The sequence below is a fragment of the Tympanuchus pallidicinctus genome, unplaced genomic scaffold, assembly GCF_026119805.1.
Source record: "Tympanuchus pallidicinctus isolate F22 unplaced genomic scaffold, pur_lepc_1.0 scaffold8, whole genome shotgun sequence".
In the NCBI taxonomy this organism is placed as follows: Eukaryota; Metazoa; Chordata; class Aves; order Galliformes; family Phasianidae; genus Tympanuchus; species Tympanuchus pallidicinctus.
The window spans coordinates 49,241,974-49,264,062 of record NW_026294802.1 but is presented as its reverse complement, the minus strand read 5'-3'; the positions used below and the strand labels follow the sequence as shown (position 1 = coordinate 49,264,062).

At 51.0% G+C, this 22,089-nt stretch overlaps 1 protein-coding gene across 2 annotated transcripts in view; it reads left to right on the top strand.

Moving 5' to 3' along the window:
- The window catches only part of ASTN2 (astrotactin 2), a 257,628-nt gene that overhangs the window by 27,905 nt on the left and 207,634 nt on the right, over positions 1-22,089 (top strand). Inside the window, exons 1-2 of one of the 2 annotated variants that reach the window (XM_052669630.1) lie at positions 8,831-8,901; positions 9,122-9,309. In XM_052669630.1, coding sequence (XP_052525590.1) covers positions 9,124-9,309 — 186 coding nt within the window. In that variant the 5' untranslated portion in view covers positions 8,831-8,901; positions 9,122-9,123. Of the gene's footprint in view, positions 1-8,830; positions 8,902-9,121; positions 9,310-22,089 lie in introns of those variants that run through there. The other variant, XM_052669629.1, reaches the window with a different exon arrangement.

Here is a 22,089-nt window from a genome sequence, read left to right as displayed (position 1 = left end):
GATGTGCTGCTGCTGCTGCTGATGGCAGGAGGTGGTGCGTGGGTGCAGGCATTTCCCAGGAAGGGATTTTTTAGAGCCAGCTCTGTGCTCTGTACATGGACAGGGTCCCACGTTGCTCCTTGCGTGTCTGGAAGGGTATTTGGGGCAGCAGGAGAAAAGATGTGCTCTGACCATCCCGTAGGGCACGCACAGACGTGTGCTGAGCAAGCCCTGGGATGCACACCTGCTCACACATGTGCCCAGCAGTGTCCCTGAGCTGGCAGAGCCATCCTGGGCAGCAGTGCTTAATGAGCCCAGCTTGAATGGGCCAGCACTGCTCGGTGCCTGTTGGAGCTGACGCGGTGTTCTCACGTCCTGAGCCCTTTGATGCCTGTCTGAGAGCATCGGCACGCACAGGCTTCCAAAAGAGCTCTCAGCAGAAGAGTGATAAATGTGTTTAATTTTTGCGGAGCTTGTAGCCTGGTTTTATCCCAGGATCCGTCTCTTGAGTTTTTATTAGCTGATGGTGACTGTAGGAAAAAGTCAAAGCGACCAGATAGGAACAGCCGTGGAATTGATGTCGGAAGCAAGAACGTGTTTTGGAGATAACGTTTCTCATTCTCATCATTGCTGTGTGCTGAGTTCTGGCAGCACAGTCCCAGTTCTGCTGTAGCTATGTGGCTGCTGCCCACCAAAAACCCCTCCTGTATAGATGGGGGGTGCTTCGTTGTGCCCTGCTTGGGTCCGAGCATCCCTTCAGAGACCAGTGATGAGACAGGTGACAAATGCCCATTTCCCTGATGTGCAGCTGATAAACCTGTGTGGGGAGAGCTCAGTTCAGATGGCAGGAGGGGGCCCAGCTCCTGTGTGCTGGGTGGGGGAACCATCACCCACCTCTGGGGCTGCAAGAGGGACAACTTGCAAACATGCATTGATGTGTTCCCATAGGGAGCCGGGCTGTAAATCATCACCTTGCAGCCTGCATGCAGATTCATCCAGGGAACCTATTTAATTAGGGGATAAATTTAGAAATCAATTATTATTTGCAGAAACAGTTTCCTTCCCTCTAATGAGGCTGCAAGGATTCATCCCCCTCTGCCTCTCCCATGACCTCTGTGTATACAGAACAGGGCTGGAAGTGCTCTGCATTTTGGCTTATTATTGATGATCCTTTTGGGACGGCGACATAAGACTTTCCCCAGGACTCTTGTAGGGCAGCAGATGGGGATACAGAAATGCGACCGTGCTGCTTATGGATCTAATGGTGCAATGATGGTGGGAGAAATGGATCCGAGGTGAATGGGGATGTGGACCAGCCTTTCCAGTGAGTGGGCTGCTCTCTTCATTGCAGCAGGCTTGCTGCGAGACAGGTCCGATGCTGTATGCATGGACTGTGCTGTGCCCAGCCCAGGGTGGCAATCATGTCACTGTGAGAGCATCGCTGCTCTGGGCTGCATGTGTCTCTGCCACTTAGGTGCTTTTAAGCTCTGACAAATTGCTTCGCCTCTGTTTTGATTTATCCACTTCTAAATGTGGAAAAAATATTTTACCCACAGGCTCTGAGAAGTCTTAATAAATTCATTTGCTTTTATTTTACTTTATTTTGGATTTTAATGCCTCCTTGTCATCTAATGCCACTTGCAGAGCCCTCCAGCTGCTCTGTGCTTTTAGCTCTTTTAGCTCAGTCTGCTTCATCTCAGCAAGCTCAGCTCGGGGAGAGGTGGCAGTTTTCATAGCTCTGTTTCCACCAGCCAATGTATTCCTGGCAGGGGATTTGTGAGCAGCCACCATGTTTCCTGGTACGTGGGCACCTAGGGAGCAAGAACTCAGAAGCATCTCCCAGAGAAGGGCCAGGATGCTCAACTAATCCTAATCCTTGCTTGAAGTCTGCCTTGAAAGCAGGGGCAGGACCCTGTTTGAGTGGGATCCCCATTACAACGTACGTGGAGGAGCTCTGGCAAACGTTCTGCCCTGTATCAAATACTTCTTGCTTTTCGGGCAAGGACAAACCCAGACTTTTGCAGGCTGCTCATGCTGCTGCTCCAGGTGATCCCATCCTTGCTTGCTGCTCTCTTGTCCCGGTGTTGTCAGCCCATGGGCAGCTCCTGCAGTTCACTGGCTGCCAGCTGTGCCAGCGCTCGCCGGGAGGGGAGGATCCATGGGGGAACCGTGCTGTAAAAATTGCTTTGCTTCACTGCCTGAGCAGCGCCGTGAGCTATCATCTTACCTTATCGTTTTAAGAGGTATGTTTCCCAAAGAGAGACGTTTAAAAATGCATGGAGGTTATAAAGATCTTGCCTAGTTGTAATCAAGCTCTGGGCGATGCTCGCCCCCTGGAGTGCTGCTCCGTTGCTCCAGCGGTGCACTGTGCACACGTGTGGATGCTGTAAGTCAGCTGCAATGCTCGGCTTTCTGGTGGAGCCTCTTGGCTTTGCAGTGCCCTTCCAGTCACCCCAGCAGGTCCTGCTGCTCTTCCCTCCCGTGGCAGCTTGCAGGGAGGAGCAATTTGGGGATACAAAGCTGCCCCAACCCTGTGGACTGTGTGCTGCAGCCATGGGCACTGCCTGGCTTGGGGCAGAGCATCCAGCCCTGGTCTAGCAGTTCCTTGCAGAGAGCTGAACTCCCAGCCTCCATGTCCCTTTTGTCTCGCATAACCCAGCCTTAGCACAGTCACGAGGCACTGCTGGAGAGCTTGTTACCTGCAGGAAGGCTTCCCCATTGGAGAGACGTGCACCGGTTTCTTTCATGGGGATTAATGGTTGAGTTAACAAAAAGGAAATGGTGCTTGTGCCTTTGAAATAGCAAAAGCCTCTTCAGACTATCAGCTATTCCCATTTATCAGCAGTATCTGCTTGGCTTTGTGTATGGCACTCAGTGAGAACTCAAAGCGTCCTTGTGATGTTGTTGTGAATCCATTGGGAGTAGGGGTGCAAAAAGGGCATAGGGCTGCAGCTCAACATCTGTACACCATCCCTCCTGCGGGCCTCCTCCATCTCTGGAGGGCACACGGGAGCAGCTGTGATGCTTAAAGTTGTGTTTCTTTGCCTTTTTGTGGGTGATGGCCATGTTGGCCAACTGGATGAGGAAGCTGCCCCCAGCATCTCTCCATCTCTGCTATTCTGGCACTGGTTTAGTGGGTATGGTGGCAATGTGTTGGCAGTTGGACTTGGTGATGTTAGCAATCTTTTCCAAACTCAATGATTCCATGATTCCCTTCTGGGCTCAGCGTTCCCCATCCAAGCAGCAGTGCCCTGCTGTGCCGAGCCACGTGCCAGCTGTCTCCATAGGGCTGGTTTAACACGTAGCAGCACCATCTGCCTGTGTGCAGTTGGCTTCCATGGCTGGTCAGTGGGAGTCTCTGCTGACAAATAAAAATGGAATTGAATGGAAGGGAATTGAAAGTCAGAAGGGCCCTGTAATAATTTTAGACTGCCTGAGGCTCCGCGCTGAAGCCCTGGCATTATAAATAAGGGTAATGGACTAAGGACTGAATTGCAATCAAAGCAACTGTAAGAAAGAGGAACGTACATGGAGCTTCCTTAAGATGCGTGGAGGCTGATTGTGATCTGCAGGCAGTGAAGGCAGATCAATACCTGCTCGTGGCTTCCGTCAGCCTCTGCAGCCTTAGGTAGAGGGGACGTGGGGGCTGCAGAGCCATTAGGAGGGGCTTAGGGTGCATGGTGGGAAGGGGCTGGCTCTGTCCTCATCGCTTGTCCCATGTCATCTCTTGGTCCTCAGCTCTGTCTGCATGGTGATGCAGGCTGCTGGCCTCCTGCTGTGCCTCACCATGATTGCGTCTGTCTGGAATATGCACTTTTTTGAAAGAAGAGCACAGTGCACACATGAATGTTTATGAATTAATTTGGTGGGAGAGTGAGAAGAATCCCAATGTTCTGGTTGGGTTCACTGTGCCTGATGTCAACTGGAAGAGATCCTCTGTTAGTGGGACAGCGAGAGCAGCACCAGGCTGTGGCACCTGTGTGTGCCACACATTCATTGCACAGCCCTGGCCTGAAGGTGAAATGTGTTGGAGAGCCCTTTGCACACGTGTGTTTCTGCTGTACCCATGAGTTTGTAGCATGAGAGCTTTATTGGTAAATGTACGTCTTGAAGACCACAAGCTGGGGTGCAGACCTTTAGCAATTAAGAAACTGGGGGTGTGCTGGTCATGAGGGCTCCAGCTGGGGGATCCTTGGTGGTGGCTCAGCTGTTTGTCAGTTATCTATCAGCTGTCCATCAGAGCTGCCTGTGAGTTAACTATCTACCATCCCTATGCAATCTTTGAGGTGCCCGCTCTCCAGAACATACACGAACCCACCTTCTCATTCTTCTTCTAGACAGCCCCAAAGCAACAAAACCCACCTCGCCTTGTGCTGGGCTCTGGCCATTTGGTCCATCCAGCATCAGGAAGAGCAGAGGAGATGCTGAACTCAAACTTTTACAGTGCTGAGGCTGTTGCCCATGGGCTCCCTCAGGTCCAAGGCTCCCTGCTGTCCTCCTGCATCCACAGCAGCTCCCAGTCCCAGCCCTGGGGACGTGCTGTGCCGGAGCCACCCGTGGAGTTCCCTGCAGGTGCAGAGCATCTCATGCTTTGAAAAGAGATGATCAGAGGGAGCTTGTCAACCTTCTTAAACTTCTGAGCTTCTCTGTTCCTTTTTTTTTTTACGACGTGCAGCTGTGTTTGTGTGTTGCCCTGGGGAGTACTGCGAGGGGAGCGGGTTTAGAAGGAAAGGAACATGTTAACATCGAGCAGAGGGAAAGGGGAAGAAATAATGAAGTGAGCTAATGATTGAGGAGGAAAAAAAACACCGAGTTGCTAACAAAAGACCCAACCCCTAAGAAGTGTGAAGGCCTGTTTGACTGCAGAATTGTCCCCTGGGGAGCAGGGGGAAGCCCGTTACTGGAGTCATTTTGGAGCAAGTCTGCTCTAATCTGCTCTGCAGGGAGCAATCGTGTGCTGGCAAGGGCACTGGGGAGATCTCTGTTTATGACTTTGTGCATAATTTTGGTTCATTAGCATAAGTGGTAGTAGCTAGCAACCAGAGAATCTGTAAACCAGCACTTGGGCAATGAGTGGTGGCTTTGGAGAGCACGAGCTGGGAAGAGCACGTGGCTGAAGGCAGGAGTGGTGCTGAGCATTAGGGTGAGGGATCCGGGGACCTTCTGCTTCTATGGGTGCACCCAGCAGGTCTGGGGATGGGGAGGGCTGTGGGCTGGGCCTGGGGCACGGAGCAGGGGTGAAGGGCTGTAAGCAGGGTGGGTTGTTTTAATGACGACCTTCAAGGATGAAACAAAACGTCGGCAGTGGCGGTGGATTAGCAGAGAACAAGGCAATTAAATACAAAACACGCTTTGTGAAACTTGGTGGCAGATAAGGCAGGGCTGCAACCTCCCGGATAACCGATGAACGCTGAAGCATTGCATAAAGGCTGGCGGGGGGAGCTGCTGAATATTTCAAGCCTGGCAGCCTGCCTTGGAGAAGGCAGGGGTGAAAAGGCTATCAGCACACTTCGTGCCATCAGCCAGACAGCCAGGAGGAGGAGGAGGAGGAGGAGGAGGAGGAGGGGGAGGCAGAGCGCCTGGCAGCCGGGAGGCACGAAGTAACAATTCTCCAACTTTAATATCTGCTGTTTCATTTTATATTCATCATGTCAGCATAATCTGCTTTTATGGGAATCGTCTTGGTTCCCAACCAAGTGCGTTTAGGCCTTCTTGCTTTTAGGTTTGATTGTAATAAGAGCCGAAGACCTTCAAAATGTTTGTGCGTGAGGATTGTAGGAACGGCGGAGGAAAAATGGAATTACCAAATCGATTGGAAGGAGCCCTGCTGGGGTCCCACATCCCTCCCTGACCTGTCCTGGGTGGGTGGCTGTCCCATTGCCATGAGCCGTTTGGGTTCTGAGCAGTGGGAGGGTTTTGTTTGGTAACTTTGATTTCCAAGGAAAACACGAAGCTGCAGCCTTATGGGACTCAGAGGAAGGGCAGAGAAGGAGAAAGTTGCTCTATGTGCTTTTTCTTATATTCAGAGCATCGTTAGCAGATGCCATCCATCCCCGGGGGCAGTCAGCATCATCGCCAACACAGGCAGGGCTGGATCTGTGGGTCAGCCTGACCATTTTCTCCTTGTTTCCCCCACAGAGCTGTGGCCATTGCTGCAGGACCGGCTTAAACACTGAATAGCTTGAGTTCTTGAATAGCTACAGACTACAAGTGCTTTTCCATTGCTGCCCATTTTGAACCCTCGCTGTATCTCATTCTATTTTAGTGCAGGAATGCCCTTAATTTGTTCCAAAAGTATCTGAAAGCTCTGATAACAGGCAATCTTGCTGCAGACTATTGCATTCCTGCTGATGGACGGCGTATCGCTGCTGTAACTGCCGTGTAGATAGCGGGGTGACAATGCGTGTCCGGCGAAACACAGGCAGTGTAATATTCATGTCAAGTGCTCGAGGCCAAGCAACTTCCCCGCATTTGGATATTGAAGGGTTCAGCAGCTAAAAGGGCTCGAGAGCATCTTTCTTGCTTTTTTTTTTCTTTTTTCTTTCTCTCCCCGAGCAGCAAATCTGCTGGAAGGCTCGCGGTGTTCTGGCAGTGCTAGGGGTGGTGATGGCCAGGTTTCTTGCATGGTGGGGTTCAGGGCTGGGGAGCATTCAGATATTTATAAATGGATGGTAAATGGCACCCGGCGTTCGTCAGGAATTGCTTCGCTGCTGGGTTTTGCTTAACATTGCGAAATGAATGTTAAATTGAAGTTTCTACTTTTGGAAGAGACCTTTTGAACATGAAACAGGCTTATCTCCAGTCTAGGCTAAAATCCAAAAAATTGCCTGAATCTCAGAACTCCCCAGAAATGTTCTCTGTGATCCGTTTAAACACCCCATGCAAAAGGACGTGCGTGGAAAGGGAAGAAATTCGGAGGATTCTGGCTGCTCCTGGGGCTCTTCCCATGCCGCCGTGGTGTGGTGCAATGTTGGGAGTGGTGGTGGTGGGGTCCTGGCAGCACCACGTTGGGTCCCTGCTGTGCTCCAGGCAATGCTGCTTCTGATGCTGTGACCATTTGGGAAGCTGCAGAGATGTGTGGGAAGAGTTCATGCCCCGTGAGCAGTAGCGCAGATCGCCCTGTGCCGTGGGTGATGGCACCTCTGAGCTGAGTTAGCGTGGCTTTAAATAAGCAGGACCCTCTCTTGTGATGCTTCTGTTCTGTTCCCTCCTTGTCTCCGTAGGAGGGGTTGTGCTATCTGTCCCAAAGCTGAGGCAGTGCTCCTGCTCCTCGATGTGACCTTTGTTGCAATTTTAATTAGACAGGTAGATGCTTGTCAGTGCTGAGCTTTAAAGTATTGGTGTGAAGACAGCTGTGATTAAACAGCCCTGATATTGCCTTCTCTTTGTCCTTACTTTTACCACTGTAAGCGGCCCTCTGCTCTCATCTCTTTGCAGGTGAGATGGCCGTGTTCCTTTCCTTACTGTGCAGCCTGCACCAGCTCCTGTCCTGAAGCGTGAGCCTCAGACCTGACGTGATTTGCAGGGCAAAGGCTGCGAGCAGCTCCTCTTGGTTCTGCTTTGCTCCAGCAAACAGCTATTTATATTAAAGGAGAGAAGGGATTATTAGGAGACGACTCGTTGCAATGACAAGAGATATGACAGTGAGTTCATGCATCCCCTCCAAAGTGTGAGCGTGGGCTCTTACGGATCCCATGCATGGTCAGAAGCTGTTTAGTTTTTTTCCTTTGAGTGCTCAGATGTGCGCAGAAATTGGGGATAACGACCAGTGCTGTGCTTGGGAGGCAGCACTAATGAGCACAGCCCTCGATGAGGTTCAGCTGGCAGTGTTGTGCCTGCAGTGTCATTAGTGAGATGCTGAATAAGGGGCTGGCAGCAGCAGGGTAACCTTGTCCTTGCCCCAGTCCCACTGAAGCCCCATAGCAGCAGTGGGGTGTTGCCATCCCACAGCAGCAGCCCCATGGAGCCATCCCATGGCACGGTGGGGACTTGTCTGCTTTAATCTGTGGTTCAAAGCCTGGAGTCTGCTGCTGAACAGTGTGCTGGTTTCAGGGTTGGGAAGAAGTGTTTCCTGAAAAATAGACTTTTGTTTTTGGGTCAGGAGGGGTTGCTATGTGGGTCTGTAGAAGTGGAAGCGCTTGGTCTTGTGGCTCGTGGGGCTACCTGTGATCCAGCACCTTGAAGGACCTTGACCCAAACATTGTTGGGAGCTCTCAGGATGCCCTCAGCTGGCCTCACTTCATTGTTCCCACTCCAAGCTAGAGCTGGCAGTGCTTTTGCCCAGTAGCTTTCAGGAATACAGAATGCCATGGCTGCTCCCTCCATTAGAACCACAGAATTGTTAAGGTTGGAAAACAACTCTAAGATCACCAACTCCAACCCAACCCATCCCCACTGCACCCACTGACCGTGTCCCTCGGTGTCACATCTCCACTCCTCTTAAAAACATCATTCTGAAGGTGTTGCAACCCATTGAATTGGATGTGAGGTTGCTCTCCCCAAACAGAAGGGAATTGGGTTTGGGTTCCCCATGTTGTGACTGCCTGCTGACACCCCAAATCCAGTGACTCGGAGGACTGCCTGTGGGAACCTGACTTCTTTCCCATTGCTTGTATTGCAAATGGAGCAACAAATGCAAAAAGAGAGGTGGTGGAAGGAGAAATATTGTGCCTTATTTAGCGGTAGTATTTTTTTTTTCTTTTCGGTTTTGGTTTGGCTGCCAAACTGACAAATCGGTTCTTTGCAGAGATCTGTTAAAAACTTGATAGGCAGCTGTGGAGCTGTCAGCACTCCTGTTCTGCTGCTGCTTGGCCAAGCCAGACGCAGCAGCTGCAGATCGGAGCTGCTGGGAGTGCTGAGCGCAGAACTGCGCTCGCCTTCGATTGCATGGTGCCCAAATTGTCCCAGCTCCTCATTTGTCAGGTATGGTGCCAGCTTCTCATTTGTCAGGTATGGTGCTGTGGTGGTGGTGGATGGTGATGCATGCTGTGCTGGGGTGTGTTGGAATGCTGTTATCCTGGCTTCCAGTCCCGAGATGGGAGATGTAGGTTAGATATTAGGAGGAAATTCTTTATGCAGATGGTGGTGAAGCCCTGATGTTGTGGAACAAACTGACCCTCGGTTGCATGTTTTGTCCCTGCAGAGATGTCAGGGACGGTGGCAGACATCTCGTTGGTGCACTGGAAGCAGCAGTGGTTGGAAAACGGCACCCTGTACTTCCATGTCTCCATGAGCAGCGCTGAGCAGCTCTCCAGGGCCACTCCTCCCAGCCTCCAGGAGCCTTCTGAGATCGTGGAGGAGCAGATGCACATCCTTCATATCTCCGTCATGGTGAGTGGGAGGGCGTGGGGACAGTGGTGGAAAAGGACGGGCTGGAGAGTCTGATGTGCCTTGTGTTTGTCCCTGGTGTGTGTCCTCTCGTGCCTCCAGAGAGGGAGAGGTGTGTATGAAGGGGCTGGGAGGCAAAGTGGGGCTGGTCTTGAGAATGAAAGCGGGGCGGTGGGAATGTGGGAGCCCTCGAGCCTCTGCTGGCACCTGTTGAGGTGTTGGTGGAAATCTCCTTGGCCTTCATGGTACACGCAAAGGCAAGATCTTGGGTTGACTGCTATTTTTTGGAGTTTCTGTAAGCTGAATTTCTTGTCTTGAGAAGTTGTGTTCTGCAGCACGATCCTCCTGTTTCAGAGGATCAGTCTGATGAGTGAAAACATGATCTCAGTGCTTTGAACGTTTCTCATCTTAGATTCTGGCTGTCACTAACATACTGTGTAAGTGTTCTGTGCTTTTTAATGTGCTTAATTCAGTGACTTATGAGATGGTGGTCTAGAAGTTAGGCGTCTAGATCCCCAGAGCACTGTGTGCCTGCACATCGCTTGCACAAATTGCATATGGGAATCCTGCAGCACCCCTCTGCACGAGGTGCATCTGTTCGTGTTTTACAGCCTGTGTGCCATTTCCATGCCGTCTGTTTTTTCATTTTGGAAGGCAGAGCAGAGGTGGCTTCGTGACTTTTTTTTTTCCTGCTTGAACAAGCAGCTATTTGGCTTCTACAACCTAAATCTGGTGTTTTTTTTCTGAGTGTCTCAACCCTTGTCAGCAAGGCTTTAGATTGGGCACTGAGTGCAAGTGAATGCAGAAAGAGGCTTTGCATTGAGGCTGTTGGGTGGGAGAAGGCACAGTGTGATAACAGGATGGCAGAAGGGGCAGGAGCTCAATGGGTTGGGCAGGGAATGCTTCTTACATCCTGCCACCAGTGTCAGTGTGATGGAATACTGGGGGGGAAAACAGTAGAGCTGGAATACTTAGAAAATAAGCCTGAAAAAAACCAGAAGAGAGAGAGAGAGAGCGAAGAATAAAGACAGCAAAACACAAATTGGGGTGTGAAACGTTGAGCCCTGCTTGGCTGCAGTGGGCACACATGTGTCAGGGCATCCTGTGCTGAGGTTGGCTAGATGAGGCTTTGCCATGCAGCACTGAACCCAATGGCATGGGAGCATCCGTGGCTTTGGGTGACAGCTTCTAGATGAGCGAGGTGAGGACAGGAGAGAAACCAGAGTTCCTCCTGCACAGCGGCTGTAATTCTACTTTCTTTCCAAGTCCTGGTGCTGGGGACCTGCAGAGCTCCCTGGGCCAGGACTGCCCACCAGCAGGAAGCTTTGCCCATCTCTTGGAAGATTCATGAACTTCTTTGAGTGAACCCAAGCCAAGGTTGGAGTTACTAGCAGAAGATAAATGCCTGTTGTGGGTTTCTCTCCAAACCACATGGATTTGTGTAGCTAAAGCAAAACTACTTGGAAGTCTTTGTTTCTTGGATTAAATGCCATCCGTTTCCCTGAGCTTTGGGCTGCTTTCCCGTGCTATTACCTTCCATCCCGACCCCAAGTCCTTGCATTCTGCACAGCCCACACTGCTGTGTGCCACCTGAATGCCCAGCTCTGCCCTCCCATGTCCTGCTTTGTGCTGTTCACTTGGCATGGCCGTGCCATCATTCCTCTGCATTCTGCCTCATGTCCCAGGGGCAGCTGTGACCCTCTCTGCATCTCTGCTCAAGCTCAAGGACATCTGTAACAGCACAATAATACCTTTTTTTTTTCTTCTTTTTTTTTTTCTTCTCACCATTTTGTCTTAATCTTTCCCCACTGAAACATAACACATTAATTACTGCAGTTAAAGGGAATTCAGTCTCCATTACTGTCTGCCACCCCTTTCCTCTTGGCTTGAGCAACTAAGATTTGTCTCCCAGATGAAAAGGGAAGAAAGGAAATATATATATAAATATATTTATGTAAATGCTAGATTTTATTTACTCTTTATTTTTTGTGCAGCGCCAAGTAGGAAGGAATCAATATTTTTGTCATTACATCTGTTGTGTTTTTCCCCATAATCTTAGCTGTTATTTGGGTTTAATTGTGTTGTTTCCTCTTGTGTGGAAGTAAATCTTATCTGTTTTGGATTAAAATTCAATGGAGGTCACAGCAGCTCGAAAACTTACCAGGCTGCAGCAATTAATGTTCATTTGGCTTTGATAAATTGGAATGTTCCCCACAATAGGACTGGAGTGGATTTCAGAAGCAATAATTCTTCCATTAACTCAATGATTCCCTGCATGATAGAGAGTCTTGTCACTGCTCTGTTTGTCGTCTGTCACTTTGAGGATCTGGGCATATGCCTGATATGATTTATCATGATTATTGGGGCTGCTTGTGTCAAAACATTTTAAACCACTAATTATTCCAGCCTTGTAAATTGCTGAATTTAGCAGAACATAAGATATATTTTTCTCCACCATATTATGCCTGTTCAGTTATTGTTGAGCATTGTTGTGGGCTCAGGCCCAGAGCCACATTTTCGAGTAGTTGCTGCAGCTGTGTGTGCAATTGCAGGATGCAGAGCCGTGGCATTGGTGTGATGGGCACATCTCACCTTGCTCTGCACCACCTGAACGGCTGAACTCCTTGGCAGCTCTGCGTTGCCCTTTGCTGTGCCCCTAAGATGGAGGGGCAGGGCTGGTGCCCATGGTGGGTGGCGCATGGGGACGGCCACCTCTCGCCTTCCCTGGATGGTAACACACCAAGGCCTCATTTCATCTCGTACCACCTCCCTGCGAGGGACTGTTGGGGTGTCTGGAATAAAGGTGACCAGATATCATCAAGCTGATCTTCATTTTGTAACTTCCTGCTTTCTGCTGGCAGCAGTTAGCTGCTGGTTTCTCGGTTTCCCGGCAGATTTTTCAGCTCTTATTTAGACAAGTTTCCTTTTTTCTTCTTGATCTTACGCATCCCGACGTGTCCCTAATGATCAGCTGCTTGTGCTGTGCTCTGTCAGCTTCTAAGATGGGTATAAAGTGTGCTCTTAAACGCTTCCCTCTGATTGAGCATCCTGCTCTGAAGTGGAGCCGGGTGGGATGTGCAGCCCAATGCCTTCCTCCCATCGCCAGGGTCAGAAGCACTGCATCTGTATCCAGGAGCTGGAGGGCTTTCAGGAACTGCTACCTCCTTCCTGAAGCTGCTTCTTTGCCATCGTCCATCCATCCTTAACCTCTCTTTTTCCCCTTTTCCTGTCAGGAACGCCACGACTCTGCCTCTCTGCACTGCCTGTGTTTTCTTGTACAGCCCCATTCCCATTGGGCTCCCAGCTTTGGTTTGGCTGCACAATGTACTGCAGTGTAGGGGCTGAGTGCTCTGGTGGCTGTGGGATGCTGCTGGAGCCTTGCAGTGTGCCTTGTTGATGGCAGCCAGCTCATTTGGAGAAGAATGGTGTAACATGAGTAATGAGGTAGTGAAGGAGGCACAACATCTGTGTCATCATTTCTGCACCAGGAGGTCAACCGGATTCATAAAACATGCACTTCCAGCTTGTGATATGTTTAGGAATTAATTAGGGTAGGGAAAAAAAATGCTGCAGCAGCAGATTTCCTTATCTGAAAGTTATTAAGCAGCTAAATTGATCTCCAATGAGCTGTTTGGGTTTTTTTTTTATTTTTAATAAAAAGAAAAGAGGAATGGAATCGGTGTATATCTGTACGAGAATTGTGTCCCCCCCCTCCTGCCCTGTGGGGTCAGGACAGCCAAGCTTTGCTGAGCTCTGATGGTCCTGCTAGGAGGTCCTGCATGCTGTCCCTATCCTTGGTCTGGTCCTGAGCTGTCTGAGGGTGCTGGTGGGGCTATGGCTGTGTCTGCTGCCCATGAACCAACTCTTTCTGGTCTGGGACAGGCAGCCTCTGTCTTTTCTCCTCCACTCCACCTTTGCAGAGATGGGATAAAATGGGAACCAGAACCCCCTGTGTTAAAATATGTAACTGGAGTGCTTGATTTGCATCACAGATAAAGTAAGGATGAATAAACACTCTTAGTTCATCCAAGCTGAGCAGCAAACCAACTTTCTGATGTCATCCCTAGGGCAATCCAAGGCGATATTAGGGGAAAAGCAGCCATGGGAGGGGCTGCTCCTTGCAGATGGCATGGAACGCGTGGGATGCATCTGCTGCCGTAGATATTTTCCATCTTCAGTATGCTGAAAAAGGAGAATAGTTGGAGGGGGAACAGCATGAGCTCGTGTTAGATAGGTGGTTGTTGTAAACAGAGAGTGCTTGAGCTTGGAGGGAGATGCTGAAGGGAGGAAACAAAGGAAAAGCATAGGGATTTTGGGGGAGGTGTGGTGAGAGTAGGATTAGTGCATGGCTGAGAACATGGGCAAAAGGGAAGGCACTGTGTGCATCTGCCCTCACCCTGTCCATGTGCGCCTCCATGCTGCTGAAATATCAAGTGTGTGTTCGTAGCAAGGTGCCCTGGTCTGTGCTTGGAGTTTGCAGATCACAGAACCACAGAGTGGTTTGGGTTGGAAGGGCCCTTGAAGACCATTGAACTCCATCCCCTGCTGTGGGCTGGCTGCCCCCCAGCAGCTCAGGCTGCCCCAGGCCCCATCCACAGCCTTGGACGCCTCCAGAAATGGGGCACCCACAGCTGTCTGGGCAGCCAGGTAGGGGAGAGGAAGGCACATCCCTGCCCCATATGGGCTCGCTGTGCCTCGTCTTGCCTTTTGCTCAAACTCGGTGTAATTTGCAGCTTTGCCTTCTCTCACTGGTTGTCCTTGCTTGGATATATGTGCAGCGCTGCTTCGAAATGCTTCTATCAGGTAAATGTTGTCAGCATCGGGAGCCGTGACAAACCTGATGTAGGATTGCTTTGAGATGTTTGGGAGAGATTTTTGTACAAAAGACGGAATGTTTTGTTGGCAAATCTTGCGACCTGGAATAAGTCTTAATGACAGGATGAAACGCAATGTCTTATTTGCCCCAAGAAATATGATGTTTGCTTTCATTTGGAGCTTCTTTTTTTTTTTTTTCCTATTTAAAAATAAATTGGACTTAGTTTCACACGGCAGCATTGCAAAGTGAAAAGGCAGAGCGCTTTGTGCTCAGGAAAGTGTCAGAGTGAAATGTTTCTCCTCTTCAGCACTTTCCATATCCTCCCCACAACGCTTTCGTCTCAGCTGATGTGAAACTGTCTGAGCAGATAAACCATTTGTAGAACATCTTGCCAGGCTCTTTTTTTGAGTAACTGCAGCTAAACCATGGGTGAAAAATATTTGATGAACGGCCGTCAGCACCTGCATCACCCAGGAAGCTGGGATTGGTTGGAAATAAACCCAAACCTGAGGCTGGGTTCCGTTGGGAAGGGATGCTCCAAAACGTGCTGATGCGAAGCAGTGGAAGAAGCTCATCCATGGGTGATTTTTCTGATTGTTGCAGGGCTGCTAATATAGCTGAGAACTTCTTTGAGGGGAAAAAATGTGTGCGTGCATGTCTGGATCTGCTGCAGGAAATTGGGCACAATTCCCACTGGTGTAATTGGGAGCAGCATGGGCCATGTGTGGTTATTTTTACCTGTCCTGCTCCCGCTCTGCCTCCCCCTCATCCCCCCAGACAGCAGGACCCAGCTCTTTTTTAGCCTTTGCAAGGTCTCTGTGGTGTGCAGCAAAGAAAATAAACTAATGGTGCTTATTCTAAAAATCCAATTACCTAAAACCACAGGAAAATAATGATTTCTAAGGGAGAGGCGTGAGCTGGGAGCGGGTGCTGGTTCAGCCTGGAGAAGAGAAGGCTCTGGGGGGGGCTGAGGGAGCAGTTTGTTGGTATCTGATGGGGCTGTTAGGAGGAAGGGGACTGATTGTGGGGCTGTTGCCATAGGACAAAGTGATTTCAGACTAAAAGAGGGGAGATTTAGGTTGGATATAAGGAAAAAGCTTCTTATGGTAAGGGCGGTGAGGCACTGCACAGGTTGCACAGAGAGGTGGTGCTGCCCCATCCCTGCAGACAGCCAAGGTCAGGCTGTTGGGGCTCAGAACACTGATGGAGCTGTGGGTGTCCCTGTGCACTGCAGGGAGTGGGACCAGATGGCCTTTAAGGGTCCCTTGCAACTCAAACCATTCGGTGATTTTGTGACTGCCCCAAGCCCAGCTTTCCTTGCTGCACCAGACTTGGAGGATTTGGGGTGAAACCATCGTGCCGATGGCAGCAATTGCAGAGAGAGCTGCTGGGGAGCGTGGAGCAGCTGATAAGGTGAAATGCTGCTGCAAACATTGGGGAGGTCTGGGAGAATGGTTGAGCTCCAGAGAAAGCAGGGAGCACTGTGGTGGGGTACAGGTGTGTCAGAGCTGGGTGCACTTTGGGACATATGGTCGTATGGATGCTGTCTCTCGTGCCATTTTAGGACCCTGTGAGACCTGGGGTGCTGCATGCTGCTTTTGGGGATCTCTGAGCTGTTGGAGGGGCTGTGCTGCTGGTCACAGTCACGTGTGGTGTGGGGTTGGGAAAGACAAGACTAGCTTGCAGATTGCAAACAAAGGGCACGGTAGCTGCAAGGCTTCCAAAAACAAACAGAAATGAAGTGAAAGCTACACATACATCGACCTACAGCTGGAAATGGTGCCAGAGGCTCATCTGGCTTCACAGCATCAAGTAAATGAGCTGCAAGGTGCCTCTCAGCTTCGTGGCTGAGGGCTGGTTATGGAGGCGTGGGGTTGCCCTTACCATAGGGTACTGCTTGGGTTTGGGGTGCCCCACTCAGGACCTGCAATGGGTTTGGGTGAAATGCAGACCCTCAGAGATGCTTGCCCCACCGCCTCGTGCTGGCCACGTTTCCCTCAGCAAAACAAGCCGTGTGCTTTGTTTCTTTGCTTTTTCCCTTTTTAAAAGGCCACTTTTCAATCCTTTGTGCTCTCCCTCCTTGGCATGCAGGGCCTCGAAGGGGAGGGAGCCCTCAGCCAAGCTCTCCATCACATGTCCCTTGTTTTGCTGTGTTATTTTTTCTCCACTGCTGCCCTTGCCAATGAAAGGACATTGTAGTGCTGCTGAGACTGGCAGGGGCTGGGACGCTGCCTGCCAATAGCCTCAGTGTCTGAAAGGGCTTAGGAAATATGAGCTCTAAATTAGTTCCCAAATTTTCCTCTTTTTCTCTGCTAAAAGAGCCCTGTGGAGCCTCCCCAGCACCTCCTGCACGAGGGGCTTTACCCAGAGAGCGTGGGGACACCAAGGGGACCCTCGGAGCATCCCATGAGAGGAAGGGGCAAACGATGGGCATCTGCCCTGGCTGTTCCCCCCTCCCTTCATGGCTTTACAATGTTGCCTTGGCAAGTGCCTTCAGGTCCTCAGCTGCGATGCTGAGAGAGTGGGAGGGGAAGTGTGTGGCTGCCCGGAGGCAGTCGAGAGCTGCGGAGTGCCCAGAGCTTCCTTGGGGCTGTGAGATGCCCTGAACTTCCAGGAGCCATGCGGTGCCTCAACCTCCATAGGGCTGTAGAGTGCTTAAAGTTTCCTGGGGCTCCAAACCATCCCTAAAAGGGCCCTGAAAGGTCCCCGTGGCTTTGCTGCAGGGAGGAAGGAGAGCCTGCAGCCCTGAGTGCCAGCAGGGCGCATGGAGGGAGCGGGAGCTGTGCATGGTAGCCTTGGGCACCAACGTTCTACCTGCTTTCTCAGTGGTACCTTAGGAAACAGCAAAGGAAAATTCCACTTCCAGAGGCACCTGCTGTCATCTTTCTCAGGGCTCAGGCTCCTGCTCTCTCCTCTCTCTGTACCTTGCAGCCAGCTCTGAAGCAGAAGCAACACTCTCTGCCAACCTAACGATTAGCCTTTCCGCTAATGACCCACGAGCTGTGTCCAAAATAAATGAGCCCAACCTGCTCATCTTATTAGCCAAATGATTGTGAAGAAGGGGAAATATCTGCAAAAAAATTGCTTAGGCAGCTGGAATTTGGAAGTGTGATGGAGTCAGTGCTTGAAGCATAGAGAGGAGTGAATGAGTCGTGCATCTCCAGAGCTGTTCCTCTCCTGGAGGAACCCTGTGTTCTTGGGGCATTCCTGCTCCCTTCTTTACTTGCTGGGCTCCTGGGGTCATGGTGCTGATGTGCTCATGCTGGGTTGGTGCAAACTTCACCTTGTTGGGTTTGTAAGGTGGATGTCTCAGGGCTCGGGCTGTTTCCTTCAGCCTTCCTATAGCTGTGTTGCTTCTCTGTAGCTGTAACATAAGCCCTCATTGGCATGGAAGCTCAGGGAGTTGCACACATGCAGCCTGGTGTTCCCTTCAGCCAGATGTTATTTGCTTTGCAGGTGAGGGGTTGCACCATGGTGCAACTTATTCCATGGTCATTCCCAAAGCTGAGAAGCTTTGTAGTTACTGACTACACCAGAGTTCTCCTGTATTTTTGGGTTTCCTTCTGCTTTGCAAAGTTCTGGGGCTCTGGTTTCCCCTCCTGGAATGAGCAGCCACTTGCGTGGTTTTGCTGAAGCAAGCTGATGGCCTGACCTGCTCCTCAGCGAAGGAGATATGAGAGAGGGAATCTGGAAACATGGGAAAATCCTTTCCCACCCCTTCCACTTTGGCACAGCCCTTTATGTCAGGCAGCAGTTCTGGGTCTGGGTCAGGATTGCAGCTCATGCAAAAACCAATAACATGTCACCTTCAGGGGCTCTCCATATGTCCTTCAGCACTCTGGGCTGCCATGCAGACCCTTTGCACCTGGCAGACTGGGTGGGATGGATCATCATGCTGCCATGCCTGGGCTGAGGTGCTGGCAGCCATCCCTTCCCTTGCTGTCCGTTCCCAGTGGCGCACAAGGAGGTGTGTGCAGTTGGGGAAAGCACTTATGGCTTCTTAACCCCCTGCAGCGGTATGGGCTGGGAGATGGCATTTGTCTGGCCACACAAATAGAAATGCATCCTACAGCAACATGTGGGGCTCTGGCTGGAGCTGCTGTAAAGGACCAATCATCTGCCACCTGTAAATAGGGAGTGTGGGAGCACGAAAGGCTTTGCAACATCATGGCCTGGCGGTGGTGGTGGGGAAGGGCTCTGGGGTCTGAAACCATTACCAAGTCAGCCCCAGGACTGGCCCTGCAGCCAGTGTTTAGTAGCAGAGAAAATTGTCCTTGTTGCCTTGTCCCCTGTCCAAGCAGGAGACCTGGCTGATGATGCTGAGGTCTTCCTGCTCCATCCAGCACCCAGCGTGCCCACCATATGCTCCCTGACATCAGCACTGCACCTTGTTCTCTGGGCTCCTTCTGTTGTACATAGGCTTAAACTGTGCCTTGGGCTTCTTTCTTCCTTTCCTAACCGGTAAGGGAATTGCTAATTGTACAGTTTTGTCCTGAGGAGTTTCAGATTGAAATGATTATCTGTGTTGGAGAACATCCTGACAGTGCAAAATCCTTCAGACAGGCAGTGGATAACCCACGGCTGATTGTGCTCATCGATGCCTCTCTCTGCACTGACCCATCCTGCAGAGCTGCCTCTGCTCCCCCTGCTTTGGCACCTGGTGCACACGGAGCTTCACCCCGAGAGGGCTCAGTGCCAGCTCACAGGTGTCATTTCAAAGTCACTTCTGTAAGCAAGTTTGTCAGCTTTATGCTGACGTGGTTTCGCTGGTTTAGGACTGAAGGGTTGTTTTTGAGAGTGGAAATTGTTTTCTCAGTGCTCCAACCTCACATCCATGCATAACCCACGATGGCACCAATACCCATTGAAATGCTCCAGTGAGCGATGGATCTCCGTAGGGCTTTTCTGGATGAGGATTCCTTTCCCATAGCATCTCAGCGGTGGAATATGGAGGATATGGAGACATCATTAAATCCATCCCTGTGCCCCGAGCGGGATTAATAAACCCCTGTCACCGATGATGGATGTTCCCCTATCCTGTTCTGCACTGCTACTCGGCCCTGCGGGTGGATGGAGGTTTGGGGTTGGGCTGCAGCTGACCCAGGAGGACAGCACTGATGGTGACAAACAGCGCTGCCTCCCAGCACGCTGCCTGCAGCTCGAGTTTGCTCCTATTTCAGTGCGATTTTACACCGTTTGCACGGATTTAAATAAGCAGGTGGTTGGAAGGGATTGATTGAGATCTTCTCCCTGTAAATATTTTGCTCCCGGGGTTTAACAGCCCCAGTGCTCCCTGCAGTGCTGTGTGCGTCCTTGTCCCACGGAATGGGCTGCGTGCAGCTGGCTGCTGCAGGATGTGCTCCTCCTTTCCTTCAGTGTGAAAGCCCCCGTGCAGCCCAGCCCTGCTCTGTGTGGGCATTAGCAGGGTGTAGCTTTGCCTGCCGCTGCTCTTGGGACGGGCCCTCCTCTCCTCGTGCCGCCGGGGCTATTACAGTAAATTGCCAGATGCAATTGCTTGGCCATCTCATAGATTTGTATCTCAAGTGTCCTCTGGAAAGGGAGCCCTCAGGTGATGCTGGGAATGTTAAAATGATAAATCTGCTTCTTCCCAGTGCCCTTCTGCAGAACAGAAATTGTACCGGTGTGCGGGCAGCTCTGTGTCTGCTGCGGGGCAGGGGCAGAGAGCAGCTGAGCCTTGTTGCTCGTCTGTTCCCTCTGCTGCTCCCCACAGCACTGTGCTCAGACCCCTCACAGCTCTGCTGTCTGTCTCTGGACATGCTGCACGGCCTCTCTGCCTTCCTTATGGTGCGGGACCCAACACCAAACAACAGCATTTGAGGTGCAGCCAGATGTGACAAAATAGGGGTTAATCCACCAGCAATGTGGAAGACCTTGAAATGTTCAGAGCAGATGATAGAGAAAGAGGTTGTTCAGCACGCCCTGGGTTGGCACCATAGCATCCCATCCTGCTTCACCCACTGCCACGTGCCACCAGTGGCTGAATGGGCACTGCCTTCCTTCACAGGTGCTGCAGTTACACTGGTGACACCATGTCAAAACTGGCCAGCAGCAGCAATATGCACATGGGGCTGGGAGAGGGTATGAGCCTGTTATTATCCATTTACCCAGATATCCCAGCTAATCAGCTTTCAGATGGGGAGAATTAATTGCTTTCATTCATAGTGCTGAGCAGGTTTAATTGAAATGAATCCTTTCTTCTTTTCACATGGCCACTTCCTCAGAGGCTGCAGCGTGGAGCTCTGCTTGGCTGCCTGCTTGCAGCAAGGCTGGGCAACACAGCCCCCAAATTGTCCCCAGGAGTGCAGAGCAGTGTGGGCCACAGAGTTTGACACGGAGCTCAGTGTGCCTGCTGCTCAAGGGGAGGTGATGGATGGATATGAGGTGGCTTCGCTGTGCTGTCTCCAAATTTGGGGCACAGTAGGGACAAAGCTGCAGCAGCACATTACTGTGCTGGCAGCACAAGGCAGGCAGGGACAGAGCTGTCACTGTGTCCTCAAGCCACGCTGCTACCTCTCCTCCTCCCCACTCTGCTGCTGTCTCTGCCCAGGCAGCGCTGGGCAGGCTGAAACTCAGCTTCCCTTAATTAAAGGTCTGTCTCCTCATCGCAAGGACGTGGCTGTAATTAGAGCTGGATGCAAAGACTGCTCTGCACTGCATGGGAGCACAAGTGACAGCTCACCCTGGTGAGCATCCCCCTCAGGTGGCACCAGAAGGGATACAGCTACAGGGTGTCTCTGAGCTGCCCCTCCAGGTCCCTTCCTCTAAGCTGTGCTGCAGAACAAGTTTGCTTGCTGTGGGCTCAGAAACAGTAACAGGTTTGCAGATGGGGTGCTCTAAATCCAGACCTGTTGAGCAGATCACTGCTCAGCACTCAGCCCATCTGCAGATGCAAGCGTCTCAATGCCTGCCCAGCTCCTGTAGCATCCCATAGGGGGAAGAGGCATGTCGGAACAGGGGAAAGGTGTGGGCAGAAGCTGTGATTTCTGCCTTGTCCTCTGCTGGGTTGCAGAGCACAGTCGGATGCTGTGGTTGCTGTGTGTGGGGTGTGTGTCCCTGCTGCAGTGCCTGAGCTCCCAACAAAGCAGCGGTGGCGCTTGGAGCAGAGCAGTGCTTCGTGCTGCCTCTGTTCAGAAAGATGCTCGTTATGCTGAAATATTTGCACTTAAAGAAAACTGCCTGACCATATTTACACAATAGGTTGGATCATTCCCAAAGCAGCTGCCAGCTGTTGGCTCAGTCATAAACCTTTAACAAACCCCACGGGCAGCGAAGGGAGCTCGTTCTTTCCTTCCCTACGCGCAAAAAAGCATCTTCCCATCAGCTCTCAGCTCTGTAAGTTTTCAAGTGTCCATAAATAAACCGCAGAACCTTTCACAATCCTCCCATGTCTCATTGCTTTGTCCCATGTGTGGGGAGAAGTGACAGCGTGCCCCAATGCAGTGCACCTGGAGGCAGTGGGGAGCCAAGGCACAGCGCTGGGCCAAGTGCAGGGCGCATCCCAGCTCCCCTTCCCCATTGCTGATGGATCTCTCAGGATACAAACAACAGTGATCCTAAGACGTCCTCCTCTGTAACCCTGCTCTGTGATGCTGAATTTTTCCCTCTTCTTTGCTACCTTCTCTGGACGAGTGTGCAGGAGCTGGCAGCCCCACGGAGCTGGCTGGCTAATCGAGCAGAAGCGCTGTTGTAACGTGCCACTCACAGGCACTTGGAAGCTGGAGGCACAATGTGAGTTGTGTTAATGTTCCCTCATCCGGAGATGTGCATCTCTTATTAGATTAATTTTTTTTAATATATGCAGAATATACAGTGGGAACGGTATTAATTCGCACTAATGGTTGTGAGATCCAGCGAGAATTAACCGCGTTTTTTTTTGTAAATGAGTGGGAAGTGGATAAACACAATTATTACAAAAACAAAAAAGACGCTGTTTGCTGCAATGGTAC